This window comes from Bombina bombina, chromosome 9 (assembly GCF_027579735.1).
Source record: "Bombina bombina isolate aBomBom1 chromosome 9, aBomBom1.pri, whole genome shotgun sequence".
Taxonomy (NCBI): domain Eukaryota; kingdom Metazoa; phylum Chordata; class Amphibia; order Anura; family Bombinatoridae; genus Bombina; species Bombina bombina.
In genome coordinates this window covers 213,937,370-213,948,295 of record NC_069507.1, presented here as the reverse complement: position 1 = coordinate 213,948,295, position 10,926 = coordinate 213,937,370, and the positions used below count along the sequence as shown (strand labels likewise).

At 36.5% G+C, this 10,926-nt stretch overlaps 1 protein-coding gene across 3 annotated transcripts in view; it reads right to left on the bottom strand.

Moving 5' to 3' along the window:
- Window positions 1-831: 831 nt before the first annotated feature.
- CHST15 (carbohydrate sulfotransferase 15) overlaps window positions 832-10,926 on the bottom strand; it is a 79,983-nt gene continuing 69,888 nt past the window's right edge. For all 3 annotated transcript variants that reach the window (XM_053692604.1, XM_053692605.1, XM_053692606.1), the window contains 3 exons: window positions 10,285-10,441; window positions 6,971-7,118; window positions 832-2,310 (listed from right to left, as the gene is read on the bottom strand). In XM_053692604.1, the coding sequence (XP_053548579.1) occupies window positions 2,123-2,310; window positions 6,971-7,118; window positions 10,285-10,441 (493 nt within the window). In that variant the 3' untranslated portion in view covers window positions 832-2,122. The remainder of the gene's footprint in view (window positions 2,311-6,970; window positions 7,119-10,284; window positions 10,442-10,926) is intronic.

The window sequence follows — 10,926 nt, the reverse complement described above, 5'->3', positions numbered from 1 at the left end:
ATTGTACCCAACTGAAATGTCAGCTCATTGCTCTAAAAAGTCAAACCCCTGATTTTTACACCACGTTTTTAACTAGGAATTAACTGTCCTTAGCTGCTTCTGCCTTACTGCGTTAGTGCATGGAACTGCCAATATATCAGAAGTTACTACATTGGAGGTCCTTGCTGTAAAATTGCTACCTAACTCCCTGAAGTTATTTTTAGGACAACATCTGCTTCTAATTCTGTCATTTGTACCAATATACACCATGACTGCTGGATCAGACCCAGATCTCTCTAACAATGTATCAATTGTTCCACAACATTCCTAACATTAGCTCTTGGAAGACAGCAAACTGTTCTATAGATCTGGATGACAAATTACCCTGTCTAAATTCCATATGAGTCTCCTACGAGTATCTGCCTTGAACCCAGACTTATATCCATGACTGTAGAACTGTTCACTGGATTGTTAGGCAGAACAACCCTCTCTGATATTGTAACACCTTAATCAATATCCCCAACGTCTCTTCTGCTTCCCCTTCTATGACCCAGCTACTTCCCTGAGTATTCACCTCTGAATCAACTCCTTCTCCTCTGCTAGAACCTGTTGGGTCTTATCCATTTCCCTTCCAATTGTTTTAATATCATGCATTAGAGCAATTAGTTCCTCCAGTACTCTAATACAAACTTCTAGAGACAATAAGCTCACAATTGTCACAGAGGTATAATTCCCAAAGTGGCTGCATTAGTGATACAAACTCATGTCAAGCTGTGCACTGAATTAAATTCTGACACATACTTAAAGACACAGTCTAGTCCAAAATAAACTTTCATGATTCAGATAGGGCAGTTAATTTTAAACTTTACAATTTATTTTTAACAACAAAACTATTTTGCTTTGTTCTCTTGGTATTCTTAGATGAAAGTTAAACCTAGGAGGTTCATATGCTAATTTCTTAGACCTTGAGGACGGCCTCTTATCTGAATGCATTTTGACAGTTTTTCACCACTAGAGGGTGTTAGTTCATGTGTCTCATATAGATAACACTATGCTCACCCACGTGGAGTTACCTAGGAGCCAGCACTGATTGGCTAAAATGAAAGTTTGTCAAAAGTAGTGAAATAACGGGGCAGTTTGTAGAAGCTTAGATACAAGATAATCACATAGATAAAAAGTGTATTAATATAACTGTGTTGGTTATACAAAACTGGGGAATGGGTAATAAAGGGATCATCTATCTTTTTAAACCATAAGAATTCTGGTGCAGACTGTCCCTTTAATATAAAAAGCTTTACATTTATACATATAAAATGTGTATATTTAACTTTATTCAAATCCCATCTTGCTTAAATGGAAAAACTCACTTTAACAGGATAGCAATTTAAGCAGCCAAGTTCTGCTGCAGAATTTGTTGATGGTCTACAAATTAAAATAACAATATAAAAAAAAACTTACAAGACTAGTGATAGCTAAAAACGCCATTATCCTTTTCAAATAAAAAAATCTCTTTCACAATAGTAAAGAATCTCCTCACAAAATACAACATTCTCCAACAGACAAACATATTTTCTGAAAAGGACATTTCATTTAATTGTCTCTCTAAAACATAACTGTTAATGTTTTTACAAGAAATTACACGGAAGCCTGAACTTTGTGTAAACTTCATTCCAGAGTAATACACTTAGGCTGCTCAAATTCTTCTCAGAATGATGCACTCAAGTTTCCTTGCAAGGCAAAAACTATTTTTATATTAAAACAAAAAATAAATTACAGTGTTTATCGTCAGTTTCAGATGATTGATTTACAGGCGTAATTACAAAATTCCAACAGTAGATGTCAGCACATACACATAACTTCTCATGGCTGTAATTTCTGATTTTGGATACTGTGTGAATATATCCAGCTATCTTTTGGTTTTAATCCTTCCATTTCAACATTAGATTTTCCAATTCTGGGCACCATCTACAGCCTTCTTTACACTTGCCAGCTTCATATTTTATCCATTCAACACATCAATAAATTTCTACTTTATTGTAATTCCACATCTGGGCCACTAGGTGTCAGTGCATCATGTAGCTTTCTCACTGTTCGGCAGTGTGTGAATGATCAAGCTTGGAGCTAGAATGTGACCGTGGCTTTGCTATGACTCCCATAAATATGAATTGTCTGCTAGTAGCTGGGCCAGCTTCTGGTTATAAGGACGGTAGAAATCTTTGAGAATTTGTCTGGTCTGTGGGAACATAGGCCCCAAGCTGCAGTCTTCTGGGCGACGACTATTAGATGCTGGACTCTGTATGACTGAGGCTTCCTCTTTGTCACTTAAAGGTCCTGCAAGGTTTGTGACAAGAAAGTCTGATTAAACACTCAGAGATAAAAGATAAAGATCAGGTCAAACATCAGACATCCCAACCTGCGAAAACTCATTTCAGGGAGGTGGCTTCACCCACTACTGCGCCGCCACCCCCCCCCCCCCCCATCCCAATTATATATTGGACACCTTGAATCCCTAAATAATATAGAGACTTATCATTAAAGTAGCTTCCCACTAAAGTCACATTCAAAAAAGTAGCTTTATTGCACAACCACATACAATAAACCTATTTTCCAGTGATCGTACGCTTGTTGAATGTATCAATATTTAGAATACAAAGTTTAATTATGTGCAGTAAATAAGGTAGTATTTGTGTTTTATTTTATTAGAATCAGTGGGGGCTTTTTGGTTACTGATGATTTGAGGGTTCTACAACGTCCCAGCAACTAAAGGCATTCCTTAAAGAAACACTTTTCCAGCTTTGGGCCACATTGGATCATGGTACTTGGAGTTTCAGGGAGATTGCATTCCATCTGCTGGCATCAGGGAGCCGCTATTACAATCAGGGAGACTCCCTGAACTTCAGGGAGAGTCGGGATGTCTGAAACATGCACATTAAATATCAGTGCTGAGAATCACAACGCGATTTACTAAAGAAAAGTCAGAAATGTAAAATCACACATTATAGTGTTGCAGGGTTAGGATGATGCAAACTGGAATGTTACAAGGTTAGGGTGGTTATCAAGGGAAATTTTGTAAAGTTTTGTTAACTCCTTGACAACCAGAAAGCAAAATGTTGTAGTAATATCAGGTAACATAAGTTTTAAAGGGGCATTCCTAAAACTGTTTTTTTTTACTAGCTGTGAGCTTTACCTTGGCAAGAACTGAAACTCAGATCATACACTCACATCACAAACTCTAAAACTGAAGTGCACCGGAGAAGTAAATTGATTTGTACATTTGAAACACGATATTCCCCTATATTTGCGCCTTAAAATCTGCACAGGAATTAATCCTCTTATTTATCATTTAAAAATGTGCATAAAATCGAGCAAGTTTGACTGTAAACTTTTCCTCCGTTTGCATTTGCCTAGGCACACAGGGGCGTCAAAAGGGTTATATTAGATTGTTGCAATCACAATAGTCCGCCTTATCGATTTGACTAGTTAGTTATTTATCATTTTTTTGCATCTATGGAGAACTCCTATATATGCGTGCGGTGGAGCTCTCCATAAGTACCGCGGCAAACAGCATTAGAAATCATAGCTTGTGTTGTGTGCACATCAGGGGCGGAACTACAGGGGGGTGCAGAGGGGCCCAGCTTAAAAAAAAAATATATTTTTCCTCCAATAGAAAATGTTGACCTGCCACTGCCTGCACTGATATCATGTGAGTGTGACAAGATGCTTCACTAGTGTCTCTGACTATGACTACAGGGGTTAGTGTTTCTGTTTTACCCATTGGTGTGTGTGTGTATGTGTGTATTTATGCATGTATGTGTGTGTGTGTGTATGTATGTGACTGTGTGTATTTATGCATGTATGTGTGTGTGTGTATGTGTGTATATGTGTGTGTGTGTGTATGTATGTGACTGTGTGTATTTATGCATGTATGTGTGTGTGTGTATGTGTGTATATGTGTGTGTGTGTGTGTGTGTATGTATGTGACTGTGTGTGTATTTATGCATGTATGTGTGTGTATGTATGTGACTGTGTGTATGTGTGTGTGTATGTGTGTATTTATGCATGTATGTGTGTGTGTGTGTATGTATGTGACTGTGTGTATTTATGCATGTATGTGTGTGTGTGTATGTGTGTATATGTGTGTGTGTGTGTGTGTGTATGTATGTGACTGTGTGTGTATTTATGCATGTATGTGTGTGTATGTATGTGACTGTGTGTATGTGTGTGTGTATGTGTGTATTTATGCATGTATGTGTGTGTGTGTGTATGTATGTGACTGTGTGTATTTATGCATGTATGTGTGTGTGTGTATGTGTGTATATGTGTGTGTGTGTGTGTGTGTGTGTATGTATGTGACTGTGTGTGTATTTATGCATGTATGTGTGTGTATGTATGTGACTGTGTGTATGTGTGTGTGTATGTGTGTATATGTGTGTGTGTGTGTATGTATGTGACTGTGTGTGTATTTATGCATGTATGTGTTTGTATGTATGTGACTGTGTGTATTTATGCATGTATGTGTGTGTGTGTATGTATGTGACTGTGTGTGTATTTATGCATGTGTGTGTGCATGTTTGTGGAACCAGCAAATTACAGACCTTGTTATTTACTACAGCATGGAGAGGTGGGGGTAAACAGTGTCACTATACAGTACCACTATATACAGTACAGGGGGGCTGGACCATGTCACAGACTGCTGTGGTCACTTTATAAAGCACTGGGGCGGGTAGGGTCAGGCCAGCCATCTCACCGGCAGATTACAGACTCTGTCACTGACTCTATATACAGTACTGGTGAGTTAAACAGTGTCACTATATACAGTAATAGGGGGTGAAACCATCTCACAGACTGTGGGCACAGGGCACCTCCTTTTGCAGACGTAATCTGATTCACATTTTTTTTCTGTGTTAAATGTTAAAAAAACATTCACTTTTTTGAGGTGGGGGTGGAGGTGGGGGGTCCCTTCTTAGATCCTTGCACCTGGGCCCTGTGGTTTCTAGTTACGCCTCTGGTGCACATCTTGCGGCATGATGGAGTATTTCTTGCTTTTTGCTGGGATATATGTGGCAAAGCAGCTGGAAAGGCCAGAGGATGAGGTAGCTATGCCCTTGCAAAGGTGCCAACGTGTTCCATGGGTATTTCTACCCCGTTGTGTTCTACATGCGCTGGCAGACCATGAAATAAAACAGAGATTCTGGATAAATAGGCACTATCTATAACTTTGTTGTCCTTTGTTTTTAAAAAACAAATAAATAAATAAATAAATAAAAAACAATTGATTGTTAATGGGAACGTATTTATGGTATAACCAATAGTAACATAGTCTAGAAAAGTACTGTATGTTGCAAAAAAGGATTATAAATTATAAATGAACGCAATAAATCTAATTGACATATTTCTGTAAGGATTTTTTTTATAACAGCGATAGCTTCTTTTACATGATAAATTAGGCATATTTAATACTTCGACTTGAGAAATTCATCATTACTTCGCCTCAGCTCGCCTCTGGAAAAACTACTTTTTTAGGATAAATTTATGCGCACCGGTGCATTTCTCCAATGGCGAGCTGAGGAGAACGCATAGGAGAATAGTGAGAATTCTCAGAGTGCTTGCTAAATCTTGCTTAAAGAGACATGAAACCCAATTTTTTTCTTTCATGATTTAGATAGAGAAAACAATTTAAAACAACTTGCCAATTTACTTCTATTATTTAATTTGCTTCTATCTCTTGCTGAAAGGTTTATCTAGGCAAGTTTAGGAGCAGCAAAGAACCTAGGTTCTAAATGCTGATTGGTGGCTGTATATAAATATAGATTGTCATTGGTTCACCCATGTGTTTAGATAGAAAATAATAGTGCATTGCTGCTCCTTCAACAAATGATACCAAAAGAATGAAACAAATTAGATAATAGAAGTAAATTAGAATGTTGTTTAAAATTGTATGTTCTACCTAAATCATGAAAGAACATTTTTGGGTTTCATGTCCCTTTAATATAGGTAGCAATCTACACAAGTAGTCAATCTATTTATAAGTTTCTGGCTCATGTCAAAGCAATAAGGCTGCAGGAAGCAGGTGATGATAATAATAACTGAACATGTCAGCACCTAAACTGGCATAAGTAATACATCTCTTGCCTTTTAAATCTAACGCTGACAAAACAGCACGCTCTATACGTTATATTTATGTTAAAGTGACATAAAACTACAATATGAAACTGCTGTTATGCTTTTTGAGAATTGTTATTGTACTGTTGAACCTTTTTTTTAAAAATTGTATCATAAAATGTGTGGTAAAAAAATAAACTGAAATATATATTTAAATAATTTATTTTGCCCCTTTTTTCCTGTAATTTAACTCTGAACATTGTGAGCTTTCCTAGTCCCCTGTGTTTCTGTGAAGTGATGTCATGTAGAAACCCTTTCCCATTTCTCTTCAGCTGAAGACAATTAGGGAAATATAAAGTGTGCAAACAGTGGTTGTGTAGAATATAGCAATGCTAAAGAACCTTTAAAACCTGTAACAAAGTTACTGTAACATTGGTATATTTAGTGAAGCCTTTGTTTGCACACGTTTTCTGCCCCAGTTGTCCTCAGCAGAAGATATTAGATAAGAGAAATCTAGGTTTCAACATCTAGATTCCGATTACTTGATAGAAATTAAAACATTACATTTATTCCTTCAATATTTAAACAACTACTATAATAAAAAAATAAATCTACATATTATTCTCAGGCTAATTTTTGCTTTATATTGTATCTAGCATTTTGTTTAATTTCCCTTTAATACGAGATCCCAAGGAAGTCAGAGTAATTTATACTAAGAGTTTGCTAGAAAGTAAAATATCAGTTTGGCAACAAAGTAATTAACTGGGTATATAACAAATATTAACAGTATATTGAACTTCCATGTTCACATTCCCTTAGGCAGAATTGTGATGAAATACAATATCACATGCTAGTCTTCCTGACACACATACACACAGTGTATACATACCTAGACTAAGGAAGGAGTATACCATCCTCATACTTTGTGTCACATTGGCTGCGTGATCTTCCAGTCGCATTATCAGGAACTGATCCATCCTAAATAGAGACAGCCAGTCCCATAGATACACAATGTAAAGACCCACGTGTAATCGCACCTTTGGGAGAAAAGACTGACTTGTAATTTAGGCATAAACACTGTAAATATATAAATATATGATATATATATAATATCAGCTGAACAGAAATAAAAAATGTTACATGAACCTATTCCAAAGAAAGATGCTAGCTCAAGAGGTCCTGCACTGAGCTTAAAGGGAAAGTCAAAATTAAACTTCCATTATTAAGATAGAGCATGCAATTTTAAATAGCTTTCTAATGTACTTTTATTCTATAAATTGCTTTGTTCTCTTGGTATCCTTTGTTGAAAAACATACATTTATTTTTATTATCTAATTTGCTTTGTTCTTTTGGTATCCTTTTTTCAAAAACTTGCATAGGTAGGCTCAGGAGCAACAATGTACTACTGGGAGCTAGCAGCTGATTGGTAACTGTACATATATGCCTCTTGCCATTGTCTCACCAGATGTATTCAGCTAGCTCCCAGTAGTGCATTGCAGATCCTTTAACAAAGGATAATGAGATAATGAAGCAAATCTAGTAATAAAAGTACATTGGAAGGTTTTTTACAATTGCATGCTCTATCTGAATTGTGAAAGAAACATTATGGGTTTCATATCCCATTAAAATAATTGTGGGAAATGTACAGGAATTGCTTATATCCCTATATACTGTAATACCAACCAGGACTGAACCAACCCCTCTTCTATGAAAGGTGATTGCTTGAATACTCCTTCATTCTTAGTGACTAGACCAAAGACAGACTATAAAAAGGAGTGAGTGACTGGTGAGTATTATCTAGGGATATGAGACAAGATATAGAAATTACAATATTAGGAAGGACATTTCTTGTTATCTTGGCTCTCCCTAGAGCAATACTCACCAGTGATGATTGACTAACAGAGCTGTAAATAAAACAAGACAGCATAAATACTGCAATGTCATTTATAGATAAATATTTATTAATTGAATGCAGAGGAAAGAATTTTCTTCCAGACCGTGGTCTCAGCTGCTTGGTAAACATCCAATCTATAATGTGTGATGAAGGTATTGTAAGATTTCCTAACTTCAGTCTTACATAATTCCTAAGGATAAATATCTGCCTAAACTGCTCAAGAAGTGGAGACTGCCCTGGTTGAGTATAGTTTATAGATACACTGTACAATCCAACAAGAAATTGTGTGTGTGGGAGGGGTTTACAAGAGCATGAATTCCATTATGTCCATAGGGAATAATATAGAGTGGAGAAATATGTTTAATTGGTTTGGTTCTTCTATAAAGATAAAAACAGATACAACAAACCAAATCGAAACCCTATAAGTTCTGATTAGACTGAACTTCTTAGTCCGATAGAAGAACAATCATCTGGGATATGTGAAAGTCAGGCTCTACTTTAGGAAGGGAAGAGAATACAGGATTAGTAGTAGAACCTTGGAACTGTGTAGTGCAGTGATTAATAGGTTAGGAGGTGTAGGCGTTCTATGGGAGATAGCCAGGCGTTCCAGTGGAGTCAGTAGTTTGATTGGGATAACATCGCCAGCAGTGAGATATATTCTAATCTCTGACGTACAGGTTACCATAGGGTTTCAGTCATGTCTGTCTCGCCTTTTCAGTGTAATGCTGGTTTAAGGAAAGTAAGGTCACGCCGGCATTATTTGAAGTGTTCCTACACAAAATCCATGTTTGGTTTCAGTGAGCATACTGTCTGCATCGTGTGGGAACACTTCAAATACGCCCCTCCCCGCTTGCTGACAGGGCCAACAAGTGGCGATGTCAGTGATCTTTTGATGATGTAGTGCTCCCCATTATATCCTATAGGAGACATATCACCACTCGCCGGCACTTCATGGGTCCATCCCTTTTTTTACAATATATCTACAGAACGGCAGGCTGAGAGGCTGACGAGGCCAGAAAGACAGTTTCTTCTTGGTCTGTCGATGCTTTGAATATCAAGGCCTAAGAAAGAAGGAGTATTCAAGCGGTTAACTTTTATAGAAGAGGGGTTGGCTCAGTCCACACTCTCCCCCCTTCCGGGGCTAGATAGATAGATAGATAGATAGATAGATAGATAGATAGATAGATAGATAGATAGATAGATAGATAGATAGATAGATAGATAGACAGATAGATAGACAGATAGATAGACAGACAACATGCCTTAAACAATGCAATAATAAAACATGTTTATGTTAATATTGTAGTAAACAGCTACACAATTGCTGATAGAGACTATCTATAAAGTGGCAATTAGAACCTTACTTTTTATGATACTAATATTATACCTCTTTGTATAAAAACACCCTATACTTGTTATATCTGCTGCGCTACTGCATTGTTTACTACATTTCAAATAATCTGAAATAATAATCCTCACATTCCCATTCCTATTTTAAAGGGACAGTCTATCTACTACAGATTTTTTATTGTTTAAAAAGATAAATAATCCCTTTATTAACCATTCCCCAGTTTTGCATAACCAACACGGTTATATTATTATACTTTTTATTTCTGTGATTGCCTTGTATCTAAGCCTCTGCAGACTGCCTCCTTATTTCAGTTCTTTTGACAGACATGCATTTTAGCCAATCAGTGCTGACTCGATACTCCACAGGAGTGAGCACAATGTTATCTAAATGACACAGGTGAACTAGCTCTGTCTAGCTGTGAGAAACTGTTAAATGCACTGAGATAAGAGTTTTTTTTATATAAAATTTGGAATACAAATGAAATGATTGCTTATAAAAGTGAAATAAATAGTCAGTAGTTCATACATGTAGTTCCAGAAAATAAATACATTTTGTCTAGATAATTGTGACCTGTAAAACTATATTTAAACCATTAACTTATCTTGAAAAAACAAGTCTCCATTTTAACATTGTGAGATTGCAGAACAGAGGACAAATAAATCCAAAAACGTCTTTGTGTTTCAGGATCACATATTTCCTTACATTCCATTTAAAAAACAACTAAGAAGTGAAATCAGGGTCTGGGCTTGGCTAGTGTTCTGAGGGGCAGTGTCAGGTGGTGCATAGGTGTGGGAGGAGTTACTTGAATATTTTTTTTCTAAATAAAGTATAATACAAAATGCTTCTAATCAAAACTGAAATGCCTTGATGTTTTTTTTAATTCTGTCATATTCTTGTAAGGATGATGCTACGCTTATTTTGCGTTCTCTACTGCTTGATGTGCTATCGTTGGACTTACCGGCACTGTATTACTAAACGCGGTGTTATAGACACAGGCTCTCAGAGAGGACCCTTGCAGGCAGCTACCAAACATTTGCAAGGACTCGTTCACTTTGTCGTGGAAATCTTCAGCAGACTTGTTTGCAATAGCAAAGTACAAATAGTCAGAATACAGCCTGTGAGATAAGCAGAGAAATTGTGGTGAAGGGAACTTACAGTGAATGTAACTACATGCAAACAACTTATAAGCAACAGGCCAGTGTCCCTGATATTTTTCCAATAATAAATAAATAATATGCTATAAAATCAGTAGGAACATGTGCAGAAGGAGATAGTTGCTTGTTATACATATACACAGCACATCATTAAAAAGAGTGACCTTTCCTTTAAAAATAAGTGACTCAGCATCAGTGCCACAAGTAAGGGCTTGAAGGGACAGTCAAAATTAAAGTTTCATGGTTCAGATAGGGCAAGCAATTTTAAAACAATTTCCAATATACTTTTAACCTCAAATTTACTTTGTTCTCTAGTTATTATCATGGATTTATATAGTGACAGAATTATGCTTTCCTCCCTTCAATCAATGCCTCTTTTTTTTTTTTTTTTTTTTTTTTTTTAATTGAGGTAAAGAATAAAGCAATACAAAGTAACCACAAACATA